Consider the following 18,063-nt stretch of genomic DNA (forward strand, 5'->3'; position numbering starts at 1 on the left):
GACCAACGTACCACCACTTCCGGTCCGCGGAGAAGCCGCTCCGGGTGGAACTGTTTCCCTGAGAATGTGTGTGTGTCTGTGGGAGAGGAAGAGTTTGGCGCGGCACCGGGATAGGGAGGGAGGGAGGAAGGAAGGAAGGCAGGCATTGACCCCGGGAAGGTAGAGGGGCAGCCGGGCCTTGGGGAGACTGATTGCCTATCGGTCACTGCACGGAGGCCACCATTTGCCTTGTGAGCGTTAACTGGCCCTTTAATTCGGTTGAAAAGACTGACCAACATTTACATAGCGCCTTTCACATCCTTAAGGCGTGTTGTAGCCAAAGACGTGTAGACACTGTCATGATGTGGGAACCTTGCAGGCAATTTGAGTTCAGCACGATCCCACAAAGAGCACTGTGACACTGATACTGATGTGCACTTCCATAAATTAGTTGCCCAGAGCCAGCAGACGAGGGAAAACCCCTGTCCTTTGTACAAGTCACTGTGGGCTTCTGCTTATCCACCTGAGGGGTTAGGTGAGGCTTTAATTGAATATCTCACTTAAAATGTACCATTTCTAATCGTGTAGCACTCTCTCAAACCAGTAATTGTGTGCCCCCCTGGGCTTTAATGTTCCTTTTTAACCTGGAGTGGGGTTTGCACCCACGACATACCCATTTAGAAACGTCAGGACTGTCATTGAGCCTCAAATGTGTGCTCCAATCTGGCGTACTTCATGGGCTACGAATCTAGCATGTACATAGTGAAAGGCTTTTTAAAGTAAATTTAAAACTTGTTTGACAATGCAACTAACTTCCACTTTCAGTACCAAGTTTGTTTTAAATAACTTGATCAATCAGGATATTAGTATTTTTGACGGTAGGTCCATAATTCAGTCAAAAGGCTCACACCCAAAACAAGGATCACCTTTTCCAGATGTGAATGGATTGTTGAAACCTTATCATTTTACTTCACGTTTTCCAGCACCTGTGGATTTATTTTTTCCTTTTTATTGTCTTTGTCCATTTGTATTTGTTGACAGGCTGCACGCATTCATAAAAACAAGGGAAGGCAAAGTGTATAGTTTACCAGGATGAACCGGGCAAAGGCAGTGGCAATCCGGCGCCCCAGCAGTGCCAAACCTAGTGGTGAGTGAGGCATCTTATGTAGATTTATTTTCTTTTGCCAAACGTTTGCTCTTTAGTGCAACTATTATCAAATTCGAAAAGAACTGTCTGGAAGCAGGTAATAGTCAGGTAATAGTCATTTTCACTTTTATCTTTCCCATAATTAATCCCTAATTACTAAACTTAGTGATCTCGGACTAAGCCCCACTCTCTGCAACTGGATCCTCAGTTTCCTGACGCACAAGCCACAAACAGTGAAGATTGGGGGACAATATTTCATCCTTACGAACACTCAACACTGGAGCCCCCCAGGGGTGTGTACTCAGCCCCTTACTGTACTCACTGCATACCCATGACTGCATCGCCAAATATCAGACTAATACCATTTACAAGTTCGCTGATGGCACCACCATAGTTGGCCGAATCTCAGATGGCGGCGAAACAGTCTACAGACGGGATGTGGAAGACCTGGAAAAATGGTGCACTGAGAACAACCTAGCTCTCAATGCCAGCAAAACCAAGGAACTCATTATTGACTTTCGGCAGGATGTTACACATCAACAGCACAGAGGTGGAATGAGTGGAGAGTGTCAAGCTCCTGGCAGTGGTCATCAACAACAAGCATTCTTGGACTCTTCATGCGGGTGCACTGGTTACAAAGGCCCAACAACGTGTCGTCTTCCTCAGGCAGCTGAGAAACGTTGGCATGATGGTGAATACCCTTGCCAACTTTTATAGGTGCACCATAAAGAGCATTCTGTCTGTATGTATCACTACCTGGTATGGCAACTGTACCATTCAAGATTGGAGATGGTTACAGACAGTGGTGAACTCAGTCCGGATGATCACAAAGGCCAACCTCCCATCTATAGAATCCATCTACCAGGCCCACTGTCAAGGAAAGGCCGCCAGCATTCTCAAAGATCCATGCCATCCTGGCAATATTTTTCTACAACCTCGACTATGGGGAGAAGGTACAGAAGCCTGAACACATGCACCAGCAGGTTTTGAAACAGTTTCTACCCTACTGTTGTTATAATACTGAATGGACTCTCAAATTCTTAGCATTTGCCTGTACCTGTGTTTTTGTTTTGCCGCTGTTTACCTATTATTATCAATGTTATTTAACTCTGTGATCTGCCTGCATTGTTCCCAAGGCAAAGCTTTTCACTCTGCCTTGGTAATGTGACAATAAATTCAATTCAATTCCCTTAAAACTTGAACAGGGATTTTGAGAGGGCCAGTTTTCAAACTTTACAATGAACTGTGGTGAGAGATAGGGCAGCATTAATGCCATGGATGTATGAATATTTGGTGTTACAATAGACAATAGGTGCAGGAGTAGGCCATTCTGCCCTTTGAGCCTGCACCGCCATTCAATATGATCATGGCTGATCATTCCTAATCCTTATCTCCACTGTACATCTCTATGACTTCCTTTGGAATTGTACCCTGAAGATTGGTACAAGAGGAGGCTATTCAGCTACTTGAACCTGTATTGCCATTCATATAGTTTGTGGCTGGTCTTAATTCCATCTCCCAGCCTTTGTTCTGTAGCCCTGAATGCCCTTCCCTTAAAAAAAATGATCAGTTTCACTTTTGAGAGATTTTGCAGAAAGATGAGATATTCCATCTGTTTTCCTAGGCTGGTTGAAAGGACAACATAGCAGGAAAACTCCTCTAAATTTAGTAAAAACATCATTAACATGTATGTGATCTCTGTTATCATTTTTGATGTTCAAATTTAAATTTTAAGAGATTAGCCTTACTGGAATTCACTTTAAGGTTAATAGATGGAAAGACCACTCTGCAATCGCTTTCCATATGTAACACCACCTGTCTCTGTTTCTCTTGTATTTTTAAAATTTATGTTAGGACATCCGCCCCCTGGGGACTTTATAGCGCTGGGTTCGAAGAACCAGGCTTCCGATGCCAAGGCGTCAGGAACACTGCTGAAGCCAGCGCAGACAGGATTACAGTCTGATAGGAAACGTGAGGGCTCGTCGGCCATGGCCTCCGCGTCTGGCCTCTCAAAACGCCCGAAGATCTCTTCCACTCCACCATTGAGTGCGCTTGGACGCCTGGCAGAGGCTGCAGTCGCAGAGAAACGGGCCATATCGCCTTCTATTAAAGAGCCATCTGTTGTACCAATTGAAGGCAAGTGTTGGCTGCAGGGTATTGAGTGATGCGCACCTTGCTGCATGATCTAATACCTGAGATTAAGAATAGCACACTCTTGCTTTTCGGAGCATTTTCACTGTGTTGACATCAAATTCATTGCATGTTTTGTAACTCTGAGTCATTACTTCCCAAAATTTAAAAAAAAAGCACTTGTAATTGGTATAAGAATAACAGTCATAGAATTCAAGAGAATATGGACAGATGAGCAACAGATTAAATGTTTGTGTCGTGAAATGTGAAATAATAGATTTTGCTGGGGCAAATGAGGAAAAGAACTATAAAGTAAGCTTTTAAAGGAGATGCAGGATCAGACCTACTTGGAGTATATGTGCAGAAATCTGTGAAAATAGCAGGGGAAATAGATGATTAGATTAGATTAGATTACTTACAGTGTGGAAACAGGCCCTTCAGCCCAACAAGTCCACACCGACCCTCCAAAGAGCAACCCACCCAGACTGATTCCCCTACATTTACCCCTTCACCTAACACTACAGGCAATTTAGCATGGCCAATTCACCTGACCTGCACATGTCTGGGCTGTGGGAGGAAACCGGAGCACCCAGAGGAAACCCACACAGACATGGGGAGAATGTGCAAACTCCACACAGACAGTTGCCTGAGGCAGGAATTGAACCCAGGTCTCTGGTGCTGTGAGGCAGCAGTGTCAACCACTGTGCCTCCGTGCTGCCCATAACGTGGTGATAAAGGGATATGGACATAGAGATGTAGACACCAAAGCAGGGATATTATGATGAATCTTTTTTTAAAATGTTGGTTTGGCCTCAACATCAGTATTGTTACAGATTCTCAGCACTACATTTTAAGAATATAATGAATAAAAGAAAAACGTTGAGTCGTGCAAATCCAAGTGTACGTGCTCACCCTGGGAGACAACGAGGTTATTTGGGAAGTCAGTGAAAGAGGGGACAACGGAGCCCAGTTAGTTTCCTGAGCCTGATTAACATAGTTTCTAGACAATTTTGGTTATAAACACTGCCTTAATTTGATTAAAGCCAAGCTCTCTATTGTTTTTGAATAGGATGGCGATACCAAAAATTCTGCAATTTAAAACCCTGTTTATTTTTAGCTGTATAATTTTTTGCAAATAATAGAAATACCTTACTTTGTTAAGCAAAAACTCTGAACATTGAGCACTGATATAGTTTTATCTCCATCTCCACTTGACTGTTTGTTGTTTGAAGTATTGTATGTTTGATGAATGCTCTACGTGGCACTGTCCCAAGAGGGGCATTTTGGAGACCTGCATTTGAAGACTATTAACAGGACAGGGAGTGTTTGGAAAGACAAACAGCATTCTACTCTGCTCATTCCACTCACACCAATCTGAGCTATGCAGATAGGTTCTTGATTTGAATTACTCTATGCTGATTTGTCCATGAATCAGGCAGCAATCTAGTGATTATTACCTTGGACAATCTTTATTTGAAGTAATTATTCACTCCTAAGTGTTCAAAACTTTCAGTCAAATATCCTTCCTACACCCACCAATGTTGGTGATACCAGTGTGGACAATAGTGACTGGATCTCTCCTGTCCTTCTCAAAATTCCTCTTCAGTCTTGAGGAGATGTCCTTAACCCTTGCACTAGACATGCAACACTGCCATCAGGACTCTCATTTGCAGCTGATCAAGATCCCTGACCCTTGATTAAGACCAATCCCAAAAAGGAGTGCTCTAAATATCTCTTCCTGCACATGTAAAAATGTACATAGAATATATAACAGTACACCACAGTACTGGCCCTTTGGCCCTTGATGTTGTGCCGACCTTTTATCCCATGCTAAGATCAAACTAACCGACATACCCTTCATTGTACGATCATCCATGTGCCTATCCAAGAGTCACTTAAATGTCCCTAATGTATCTGTGACCCTACTACCACCTCTTGCAATGCATTCCATCCTGTCACCAGTCTCTGTGTAAAGAACCTACGTCTGACATCGCCCTTCCTCCAGTCACCTTAAAATTGTGCCCCCTCGTGATAGCCATTTCCACCCTGGGAAAATGTCTCTGGCTATCCACTCTATCTATGCCTCTCATCATCTCGTAAAACTCTATTAAGTCACCTGTCACCCTTCATCACTCCAATGAGAAAAGCCTTAGCTCCCCCAACCTTTCTTCATCGAACATGCCCTCCAGTTCAGGCAGCATCCTGGTAAATATCCACTGCACCCTCTCTAAAACTTCCACATCTTTCCTATAATGAGGCAACCAGAACTAAACACAATATTTCAAGTGTGGTCTAACCAGGGCTTTATGCAGCTCCAGCATACCGTTGCAGCTCTTAAACTCAATCCTCGTACTAATGAAAACCAACGTACCATATGCCTTCTTAACAAACCTATCAACTTGGTTGGCAACTTTGATGGATCTATGGACATGGACCCCAAGATCCCGCTGTTCCTCCACACTGCCAAGAATCCTGCCTTTAACCCTGTATTCAAAGTTGACCTTCCAAAATGAATTACTTTACACTTTTCTCGGGCCAACTCCATCTGCCGCTTATCAGCCCAGTTCTGCATCTTGCAACCTACAACAGCCCTCCACGCTATCCACCACTCCACCAACCTTCGTGTCATCGGCAAACTTACTAACCCACCCTTCCACTTGCTCATCCAAGTTATTTATAAAAATCATAAAGTGGAGAGGTCCCACAACAGAGGGAGCAGGAGTCCTTTGATCCTGTTTTGGAAACACCTGTCTCACATATATTTCCAATTAGATTCTAATAGGTAACAGAGTGAAAAATTACAAGGAGGTAATTGACAAGAAATTAAAAATTAGTTTCAACGCATCGTAGTGCAGTACGGAGATCCTCAACTTCACAAGAAACCTTGTAAACACACACAACGTATGTAATGTCGTGATCCTTTTCAGACATGGAACTGTTCATCAGAATAGCTTTGTGTACATCCCCTTGTCTCTAACATACTACTGGAATAAAAGAGATCACATAAGAGAGGGCGGCACAGTGGCTCAGTGGTTAGCACTGTTGCCTCACAGCACCTGGGTTCGGTTCCAGCCTCAGGTGACTGTCTGTGTGGAGTTTGCGTGTTCTCCTCGTGTCTATGTGGATTTCCTCCGGGTGCTTCGGTTTCCTTCCACAGTCCAAAGATGTGCAGGTCAGGTGAATTGGCCACGTTAAATTGTCCAAAGAGTTCAGGGATGTATAGGTTGAGTGCATTAGCTAGGGGTAAAATGTAGAGTAATAGGGGAATGAGTCTGGGTGGGTTACTCTTTGGAGAGTCAGTGTGGACTTGGGCCAAATGTCCTATTTCCACACTGTAGGAATTCTATAATTCGTGCAAAGGTACAGGATTGGAAAAGTTTTAAATACCAACAAAAGATACCAAAAAAGAGGTAGAAAATAAAGTTTGAGAATAAACTTGCAAGTAATGTTAAGGTGAACGGCAAGAACATCTTTAAAAAAATAAAAAAGGAAGAGAGGGCCTAAAGTTAGCATAGGCTGCTAAAAGAATAAGGATGGGGAAAGAATAATGGGGAACAGGAAATGGAGACGAGTTGAGAAAGTTTGAGATTGCAATGTAGTGATCCATTCAGATGAATAAATCTACAGTAAACATTATGATTTACTGTTTGAGTCACTTGCGATTTATCTACTCAGTTTCATAATTTATAAACTTAAAGTCCGTTGTGGGACAAGTTTTATTTTTGATCGCTGTATATCTTATGCTGGGTGCCCATGAGAACAGCAGTATTCACACTAAAGAATTACAGATTCTGATATTAATTGCAGAATTTGAGCAATGATTTCCCTGTTCAGTAGACTGGCTTAACCTTTGAGCTAGCCTGGGCTGCATATCTTCCAAATATGAATGAAAGACATCCATCTTTTGTCATGAGGTTTGATTCTAGATTTTTCAAAGACTGTTTGTATCAGAAGAGTGAGTGATTTGATTTTTCTTTACTGCAGTTCCCCCAGCGTCGTTACTGGATGAAATAGAGGCGGCAGAGTTGGAAGGAAATGATGATTGCATTGAGGGACTGCTGTGTGGAGCAGTTAAACAGATGAAACTCAACCGAGTGAAGCCAGACACTACACTATTTCTGAGTCTTATGTACTTGGCCAAAATCAAACCCAACATCTTTGCAACAGAGGGCGTAATTGAGGTAAGGTGTTGCAAGTGGAGAGAGGAACCTCCACCTAGTTCACATTCAGCTATTTACTAATTAACCTGTTTAGGGAAGTTATTCCACAATTGTGGAGCAGGTGTAATTTGAACCTGGGCCTCCTGGCTCAGAAATAAGGACACTACTACTGCAACACAAAAGCCCCCTAGTTCACATTCAGCCATCCTGATGGTTAACTGATACAGTAATAATTGTTGATTTTTAATAATAGTTATAGCAAGCAACTTCCAGCAGTTTATGTAAGAGGTGAGAAAACTCCATTGGTGGAGAGCTTTGGGAATCATCAATTTTAAATTTACATGTTCCTCCTAAACATGCTACACATTTCACATGTTATGTTACAAATATTTGTATACTGTACCCCAAAAATACATTATTTCCTTAAAGGAAATATAATTTGCATTTGAATTAATAACAAATGCTCAAGCATTTCTCTAGGGAACTTTTTCAATAAGGTGACTACTAATTTGCCAAATTATTGGTTCTGTAGATTGGTTTTGAATTGAACCTTTTCATGAGTGCAGGCCATATGGTTTGGTTCTACCATTTTGATTAAGGAGGAAAAATTTGATCCGGACTGAAATTATCTAGTTCTCTTTTTTGACAAGGTGCATTTCATGTTATGGCACAGGGAAATGCTCACACTGAAGATCTGGCTATAAGCACATGGTAAATCAAATCTGGCAATTTCCTGATTTGTATGGCGTATATTGGTGGGTGCTTTGGACCAGAGAGTCATCCTGGATTGTTTTCAATATAAGGGTCGATGCTTTTAGGGAAAATAGTTAACTTCATGAGAGAAGGAGAATATCTGGTGGCTAAGTATAATAAGGTAGGGTGAGAGGAAGCTCTTGAGCATAAACAACTGCATAGACCTATTGAACTGAAGGGCCTGTGTCTGTCTAAATTTTATGCCACTTTATTAGATCCTCAAGCTCATTCCTTCTTCAGAAAAGTGGAGGCATAAAAAGAAAGTTGGAAGGAGAAGCGGCATTATCTGTGATAACGTGCTACTTAATGTCCCTGTTTGCATTAGGCATTGTGCAGTCTGCTTCGACGTGATGCCTCCATTAATTTCAAAGCCAAAGGAAATAGTTTGGTGTCTGTGCTTGCGTGTAATCTTCTCATGGCAGCCTATGAGGAGGATGAGAACTGGCCTGAAATCTTTGTCAAGGTATGGCTAAAAACAGTGAATTTTACATTGGCAATGATGTTGGGCATGTTATACATTGAAGTTAAATGTGTTCCGACAAAGTGTACACTTTCTCTGAGAGTTTTATCTCATCCAAACACATACCATAAAACCCAACCATCATTGGCTGATTCTGCTTTATCACATCTGAATACACGCTGAGCTTGAAGGTTCATTTCCAGGCATTTCATCACCCTACTAGGCAACATCTTCAGTGGGCCTCTGGTGAAGCAATGCTGAACATTCCTGCTTTCTATTTATATGTTTGGGTTTCTTTTGGTTGGTGATGTCATTTCCTGTGGTGAAGTCACTTCCTGTTTCTTTTCTCAGGGGGTGGTAGATGGGGGTCTAACACCCCCTGAGAAAAGGAACAGGAAGTGACTTCATCACAGGAAATGACATCACCAAACTAAAGAAACCCAAACATATAAATAGAAAGCAGTAATTTTCAGCAGTGCTTCGCCTGAGGCCCTCTCAAGATGTTAGCTAGTAGGGTGACGAAACGTTTGGAAATGAACCTTCAAGCTCAGCGAGCAAACCTACATCCAAAACCTCAATCTGAGCTACAAATCTTCTCTAAACTCACTAATATTTGAATACAATTAACTAATTGGATTTCAACACCTGTTTGCTTTCTTTTACCTTTAACTTCTAGATATTTAACATTCTATTAACAGAATTGGATGCTAATAGATTCCTCTCTCTTAATACACACCTATTCATAAGATAATGTATAGAATGATAGTGCATCATATTGCATTATTATAAATCTCTAAATGCTATACTCCACCCCTACTTGAAAACAACAATTCTGTAAGACTACAACATGAATATTTATTTGTTCTCTCAATTCGTTACAACATACCATAATTGTTAGAACAGTGCTCCTGTTTGAGTGCACCCAACAGTTTTTTGAACAAACATTTCTTGTTGCAATGCAATCCAATAGCTGATGATTTGCAGTAACCCATTTTATTCTTGAAAGTACATTTCTTTCTAAGATCTCTTTTATACTTGCGAGGTCTGAGTATACACTATTTCTGAACTTGACTTGTTTAATGTCTTATTTGGCTTCAGCACTTCTCTGACAGTATCATATTTCAATGTGTTGCTTCATTCTAATACATCATAGCACACATCCAGTCCAGTTTGTTTGCATACCTGTTTAATTGTCCAGTTAAACGTCTTTACCTGGGTATACTTTGTCCTCAGTTGTAGAGACTTCTTTTGTGTGATCTAGTCTAATCTATCACGATCCTATTAACGTTCTGAGTAGACTGTTGATTTAGAGTTGTTCTTATCTTGATCTGTCTAATATCCAATGCTATATATTTAAAAGCTCCTGAAGCCTGACTTCCAAATTTATAATGTGCTTTAAGTCCAATAATGACAATGCTTCCAAATTCCCAACTGTCACCCCACAAAATGTCATCTACAGGCATTGTAAATATGCCTGAAAGTTTCCATATCAAGGGTCTATCCAAGACTACTTCCTTAGAATTTTGAACTTGTCTAGTGGCAGTTTCCACACCTGTTACTATGGCTTGAGCAGCTTCTACTTAATGAGTAGAGACAGATGCAACGTATTCCTTTAACCCCTCAAATATGCTCTCCACTCCCATGTGTAAATCATCATTTAGTTCCTAATTGGCCATATTCATTCTTCCACCACTCCTTTGCTATATATATAAATGGGATTCCCTGTTATATTGGCTGTCAGTCTTTTCTCATAATTTCTCAAATGTGCTTTTTCACTTCCCCTCTGAACTGTCTGCATTCCTCTTGTTTCTCAGTTATGCTTTCTACTACCATACACCTGTCATAAACAAACTTGCCTTCTTTAATTTCTATTTTCTTTTTCATCTGGAGAGCTCTAGATTTGTTCCCTTCTGAGGGAATATATGTTCACGAACCTGAAAGATATCTTCCTTGAAGATAGCCCATTGCTTATTTGAAGTTTTCTCACCAATTTGTTTGGCTGTATCCAGCCCAGCTCCATTCTTGCCCCTTTGAAATCAGCTCTCTGTCTGTTGATTATTCTTACTTTGGTTTTGCTGTTGCCATTCCCCACCATCTTAATATACCTCAGGAATCAATGGTCTCGATTTGATGTTCAAAACTGATCTGTCCCTCAGACAAACTGTTCATTGCAAACAATTGATTCTCATAGTTGTATAATATTTGGATATGAAAAGTATTTGTTTTCGTTCATTTTCTATAACTTTAGACTCTGCTAGTTTGTAATCCATACCAAGCAACTTTGAAACATGTACCCAAAAAGTCTGATCCTCATGATGTGCAATCATCAATTTTCCATCTTTGTAATACCTTCCCTGGATCTCTCTATTCTTTAAGCCCCTGTCTTATTATAAACCATATCTCTCTGGTTTGAGATGGTTTATGATACCAAATGTCTACCAAAAACAAACTGATATGAACTGTAGCCTCCTACTATCTACAGTGAATTCTTAGCATCGCCAGTCTATGCCAGTGAAACCAATAACTTGTAGTTTAACTAATTTGCCAAAATATTATGAACCATTTCATCTCTTACTACATTTGTTCTTTCATACACCTCATTGCTAACACGATGTGCTGATGTTGTATTCATAACTGTTATGTTCATATTTGTATACGTCTCTAAATTCATTTATAAGTACCTCTTCCTCCAACTCATCCACTATTTGTTTATCTTTGCCATGTGTTACTGTCAACTGACAAAGACTGGTAGTCAAACCTATGAATTGTGAAAACCAGAAGGTTTATTCCAGAGCCGCTGACTTTTTGAAATCTCTCACCAAAGACAAACTTACTGTAGCCCATGACTGTATCCTTTACTATTTCTTACAAACTTCAAATCTATCACATTTCTCTTCTATAAGCTTACTATGTTCCTCAGCCTTTATTCCTACGTCCTTTATTAAAATTGTCATCTGTCTCCTAAATTTCTGCTTCCTGATATCAGTAGCATTTCTTTAAAACCTAAGATTCTGTAACCAAGACATTTGTCACTGGATTGAAACTTCTTGTGATCTTTTGATCGATATCTCTTTCTTCTAAGTCAGAATCTTCCATTTAATGTTGAGTTTCAAATACTCTATTGTGCCACTTGGGTTTGTGCAAGATGTAAAGGCCCTTGAATCACAGTTGAAAAATGACTATTCTCCTGCTGTAAATGCTAAATTCTCTTCACTTCTCAAAATTGCTTCAAGCATTTTTGTCTTCCATTTCTTTTAATTACCATTTTCCTTTCATGAGGTTCCCTGCAACCTGTATCTAGATGGTCTTGCCAGTCTTTACACATTGTGTCCTCAATTTGTTGTATAGCCTGTTACACCTCAGGTTCTGCTAAAAAGGAATGTTCTTTAAGGAATTTTTTAATGCTTTCGATATTATGTTCCAGTAAGCAGCTATGACACTGGCATTTACCCAATGATGTGGAAAATTGTCCAGATATTTCCTCTGCACAAAAAGGACAAATCCAACTCATCCAATTACCACCCCACAGTCTACTCTTGATCATCAGCAAAGTGAGGAAGGTCCCATCAACAGTGCTATCAAGCAGTGCCTGCTCAGTCATGCCCAGTTTGGGTTCTGCCAGGGCCACTCAGCTCCTGGCCTCATTACAACCTTAGTTCAAACATGGACAAAAGAGCTGAATTCCAAACATGAGGGGAGAGTAACATACCTTGACATTGAGGCTGTGTTTGACTAAGTGTGGCATCAAGGAGCCCTTGCAAAACTGGAATCAATGAGAATCAGAGGAAAGCTCTCCGCTGGTTGGAATCATACCTGGCACGTAGAAAAATGGTTTTGGTTGTTGGATGTCGATTGTTGGAGGTCAGTTATTTCACCTCCAGGACATCTCTGCTAAGTTCCTCAGGGTAGTGTCCTAAGCCTAACCATCTTCAGCTGCTTCACCAATGACTTTTCCTCCATCATAAAGTTAGAAGTGGAGATGTTTACCAATGACCACAAAAATTTCAGCACCATTCACAACTCCTCAGATACCAAAACAGTTTATGCCGAAATGCGACAAGACCTGGACATATCTAGGCTTGGGCTGAAAAGTTGCAATTTCTCGACACACAAATGCCAGGCAATGAGCATTTCCAATAAGGGATAATATGACCACCATCCATTGACATTCAATGGTGTTGCCATTATTGAATTGCTCACTATCAACATCCTGGGAGTTGCTATCGACCAGAATCTCAACTGGACTTGCCATATAAATACAGAGGCTACTAGAGCAGGTCAGAAGCTGGGAATACTCCTCACTTGCATGGATGAATGCAGGTCTAACAACGTTCAAAACATTTGACATCATCCAAGGGAAAGCAGTCTGCTTAATTGGCGAAGATCCACAACATTTACTCCCTCCACCATCAACGTTTAGTAGCAACAGTGTGTATGACCTACAAGAAGCATTGCATAAATTTGCCAAAGATCCTTAGACAAACATTCAAAATCCTCAACCACTTCCATCTAGAAGGACAAGGACAACAGATAAATGGGAACACCATCACATGCAAGTTCTTCTCCAATTCACTCACCCTCCTGACTTGAAATACACCACTGTTACTTCACTGTTGTTGGGTCAAAATCCTGGAAGTCCTTCCTTGACGACATTGTGGGTTTGCCTGTGGTGCATGGATAGTGGTGGTTCAAGGGGCAGCTCGCTACCACCTTCATGGGAGTTGGGCATTAACTGCTGAACTAACCAGTCCCATGCGTCCCATATATGTATAAAAGAAGTGTTTCTTTACAAATGTAATTCTCATCAATTCTAGAAGTTGGTTCATACATGATACTTTGCACAATCTAATAACTTAGTTGCCAGCACAGATTGGAGAATTTACAAATGGAATTTCTGCTGTCATGCGTGTGCTTTGAGTGAATTCTATTATGTACTTGGAATTATCTTCATTTTTATTAAATTTGGCAAAATCTGACAATGCTTCATAAGCAGTCAGTAAATCATTTTTTGATAAATTTTATCCAAAAAATTTAATACTTTATCCAAACCTTCATCCCTTTCCATTTCAGCAAATTCCAATTATTTTAACACAAAGCTTTGCCCTTATCCTGCTTTTGTATGGTAGTGAAAGTTAGACACCCAGCCATTTGCAGTACAGAGGAGGCCATTCAGCCCATTATGTCCACATCAGTCAACAAATATCTAACTAATCCCATTTTCCAGATCTTGATCCATAGACCTGGCAGTTTTGGAAGCACAACTGAATGTTCAAATGCTGTTTAAATGTTAGAGAGTCTCTGAATCAAACAAATCTTTGGATAGAGAGATCTAGATGGATAAAAAGTTCTTTTCAGCTTCCCTCTTGGCCTTTCATCTCTCACATTAAATCTATGCCATCTATAATCAACCTTTCTACTAATGGAAAAAAGATGCCTTTCAATCTACTTGATCTGTGATCCTCACATTCTTATTCACGTTTATCAGGTCCCCTCTCAATCTTTGTTGTGTCAAGGAGGACAATTCCATCCTATCCAATCCTCCCTTCTAATTCAGACCTTCCAACCCAAACAACATTCTATTAGATCCTGTCTCGTACAACCACATTCTTCCTATAATGTAGTGATCACAATTGCATGCAGTACTCAAGTTGTGGCCAAACCAACACTTTTTTTTAGCAGTTCCAGTATAAACCGCCTGGTCGTGTATTCTGTGCTTCATCTGATAAATGCAAGTATTCTATATGCCTTCTTAACCACTTTATCTACCTGCCTTGCTAACTCAGGAATCTGTGGAAATGCACGCCAAGGTCCTTCTGGTCTTCAATACTTGCCAGGGTCTGGCCTTCTATAATATAATGCCTTCCTTGTTAGCCCTTCCCATTACCTTACACATTTTCACCTTGAATTAATTTGCCACTGTTTTCTCAGTCTGACCAGTTCATTGACATCCTTCTGCAGTTTACAGCTGTCCTCCTCACTATTTGCCACCCTACCAATGTTTGTGTCATCCACGTACCTTCTACATTGAAGTCCAAATAATTAATGTACAGCAGAAACAGCAAGGGGCCCAAGACCAAGCCCTGTGGAGCTTTACTGGAAATTCTAGTCATAGAAGAATCTGTCTACTGTCGCTTTCTGCTTCCTGCCTCTCAGCCAACATTGGCTCCGGTATCACTTCCCCTTGGATCCCATAGAATCTTACTTTCTTGATCCGTCTGCTGAGAGGAACATTACCTTGCCAAAGTCCAAGTTGTTAACATTAAATGCATTACCCTCAACAACATCTCTGTTTACTTCCTCAAAAAAAAATTCATCACGCTTGTCAAACACAACCTCCCCTTCACAAATCATGCTGACTATCTATGATTAACTTGTGTGTCTCCAAGTGCAGGTATATTCTGTCCTTCAGAATATTTTATAATAACATGTTCACCAACAAAGCCATGGTTGCTTTTTTAGTAAAGTTATAACCTGGGTCCAGATAGTAACTTCACTTTTGTACTGGTCATGGACTACAATGATTTAAGAAGGCAGCTCACCGACCACCCTCTCAATGACAACTATGAATGGGCAATAAATGCTGAACCAGCCAGTGACACCCATGTCCCATGAATAAATGAAAAAAGTTCCCTTTCAGTAAGTAGGGCTGGCTGATCATACCCTGAAATTTTACATTTTGATTCATCCAGTCTCTGTAACCAGTGTTATTCATTTTATTTCTATACTCTTAAACAAAGTCCAAGGATACTCATTCTAGTTAGAGATTCATTTTAATCTGTACACCAGAATAAAACTCAGTCACTACCTGGCTGACTCCCTTTAATACACATTTGAATACTCACTCAACCTGTTCAGATGTTATGACACACCTCTAGAACAGGTGGGATCTGAGCCTGGGCCTTCTGGCTTAGAGATAAAGACACTACCATTGTAGGCGTTTCCTAATCGACCTGTCCAGCAATGTTAAATCACATCTCCAAAGTAGGTGGCACTTCAACCTGGGCCTCCTTGTTCACAGGTAGGAATATTACCACAGTGCCACCAGAACCCTGATTTGATTACTCTCTTATTAACTTAATTAGTTCACAACATCTGTTTGTCTTGTTAGTTTTAGCTCCTAGGTATTTAGCATCCTATTAATAGAATTAGCTACTGACATGGCAGGGGTCAAATTATTTTTCTTTCATGAGCTACGTTTTGCTTTTCAGAACTAATTCTTCATTGAAGCTAACTTATTAGTACACGATGCAGTCAGGTAATAACAATAGCACCTTACTAAAGGCTATCGCACTTAACTTGACTAGGCCCTAAGGTGGCAAGATTGCCCACCTTTGGATCTAGAATGGATAAAACAGTACTTTCTCAAATCTATAAACGGTGAGGCACAAGGCACTTGTAAGTTCAAATACCTAGATCATTAAAACGTCACAAAAAGCAGAAAAAAAATGGATAGATTAATAAAATACTAGTCTTTAAGAAACTAAAATAACGGGCTTTAGCTGTACAAAGCCCTGGTTAAACAGTACTTGGAGTGCTATGAGCGGTTTCAGGCATGATAATTGGACTTGAAGGAAGTACAGCGTATGATAACTGGCCTACGATTTTTAAATCATGAGGAGGGATTGCACAAACCAAGCTTGAAATCCTGGAATTTAGAGTTGAATAGGTGTTTCGATTAAAATTTTCAACGTATTAGGGAACCAGACAGGGTAGATAAAAAGAAACACTTTCTGCTGGTTAGGGCGTTTAGAATTGTGAATATAGTCCTAAGATTTGAGCTAACTCCTTCATCAGTATAACTTAGGATACACTTGTTGGGAACTTTGTTCAGGAAGTGGAAAATTGTGAATGACCAGTCATTAAATTTAGAATAAATATTTGTTAACCAAAGATATTATGGTATATGGGTCCCTACCTAAAATAAATGATTGATACAACTGAATGGCTTGCTAGGCTATTTTGGGGTCTGCAAAGAGTCAGCTGCATGATTGTGATCAGACTGGATGAGAATGGCAATTTCCTTCCATGAGGACTTGGTGAACCAGATGGGTTTTGTTTTCATTTATGACAGTCAGTAACTTTGTTGTCACTGTTACTCAGACTAACATTTTAATACACATTTATTTAATTAATTGTATTCAACTATCCAAACTTCTGGGGTTTGCATTGTGTCTCTACATTAAGTCAGGTCTCTGGATTACTAATCCAGAAACATAACCACTGCAAATGGTACTGAACTGCAATTGTTTATCTTCTGTTGTTACAACATTGGAACTAATCGTTCAACATTTGCTGCTTCCTTTTCGTTTTTTTTCAGGTTTATATTGAGGACTCACTTGGGGAACGTATCTGGGTGGACAGTCCACAATGTAAGACATTTGTTGAGAATATTCAGACTGCTTTCGGTACAAAGATGCCTCCCAAAAGCATGCTGCTGCAGGCAGATGGCGGCAAGATTGGTGGTGACCTCAGTGCAGGTGAGAACCATAGGGGTCACAGGCATTAAATTGTGGGATTCTAAACACTATGTAGTAGAAATAAGAAAAACTGGAATCAAGTGAAAGTAGGAAATATGCACCTGGTCCACAGAATTCATTTACGTCTCATTTAACTTCCCCTAAAATGTCTATGTTATGCAACTCCTCAATGCATTGTGATACTGTGTTTCATATTCTAACCTCTCTCTTGGTAAAGAATTTTTCTGGAGAATTGCTAATTGGAATTATTAGCAATGATTTTATATTTATTGTCTCTAAGTTGTGAGTGTGTTGTGGTAACCACTCTTATTATACTGACTGTCCTATAGGTGGGAGTCCACATCCTTCCACACCAGATGATGATGATAATCAGACTGAGCTGCTTATTGCAGAAGAGAAACTCAGTCCAGATGTAGAGTCAGGCCAGGTGATGCCCAGGTAAGTGCATTTCTTTTACTTTACAGTAGTTATGGAAAGGAATAGGCAGCAGGTGAAGAAGATGACCATGTAGGAGAAGGGTCTGAAGCCTGAGGTTCTGAAATGTGTTAAAGTTTAACATCTGAAGAGATTTGCTGATATTCAGTGTTATTAGGTAGTGTGTCAGAAAGGCACTTTGAGCAGCAAATGGTGCTATTCCCTAACGTAAGAGGCATGTGTAAACAACAAAATTATTCTGTAACGGTTGTTTTGCCACATGCAAACCCACAAAAATATGATGAACTGCAGGTTGGGACCTAGGGGGTTGCCATTTTAAACTTCTTGAATGTGACCATGCTAACCAAGAATGAGAATCAAGCAATGAAAATGATCTGATGTTTATGGCTGTCTCCAGTTTTCAGTTTTTCAAGATGTGTTGAATGCTTTGAGAGCCTGGGTTTAGAGAATTAATTATTCAGCTGTGTGAGAAATCTTTTATATGCTCAAAATCCATTTTCATAATCATTACACATTAGATTC

General features: G+C 40.3%; 1 protein-coding gene across 4 annotated transcripts in view; it reads left to right on the forward strand.

Annotated features, from left to right (window-relative positions):
* Positions 1-9: 9 nt before the first annotated feature.
* ints1 (integrator complex subunit 1) overlaps positions 10-18,063 on the forward strand; it is a 120,893-nt gene continuing 102,839 nt past the window's right edge. Inside the window, exons 1-7 of one of the 4 annotated variants that reach the window (XM_043711842.1) lie at positions 10-66; positions 1,021-1,126; positions 2,981-3,262; positions 7,241-7,437; positions 8,495-8,632; positions 16,947-17,106; positions 17,436-17,544. In XM_043711842.1, the coding sequence (XP_043567777.1) occupies positions 1,072-1,126; positions 2,981-3,262; positions 7,241-7,437; positions 8,495-8,632; positions 16,947-17,106; positions 17,436-17,544 (941 nt within the window). In that variant the 5' untranslated portion in view covers positions 10-66; positions 1,021-1,071. Of the gene's footprint in view, positions 67-133; positions 515-1,020; positions 1,127-2,980; positions 3,263-7,240; positions 7,438-8,494; positions 8,633-16,946; positions 17,107-17,435; positions 17,545-18,063 lie in introns of those variants that run through there. The other 3 variants (XM_043711841.1, XM_043711839.1, XM_043711840.1) reach the window with 3 other exon arrangements.

The sequence above is a fragment of the Chiloscyllium plagiosum genome, chromosome 21, assembly GCF_004010195.1.
Source record: "Chiloscyllium plagiosum isolate BGI_BamShark_2017 chromosome 21, ASM401019v2, whole genome shotgun sequence".
In the NCBI taxonomy this organism is placed as follows: domain Eukaryota; kingdom Metazoa; phylum Chordata; class Chondrichthyes; order Orectolobiformes; family Hemiscylliidae; genus Chiloscyllium; species Chiloscyllium plagiosum.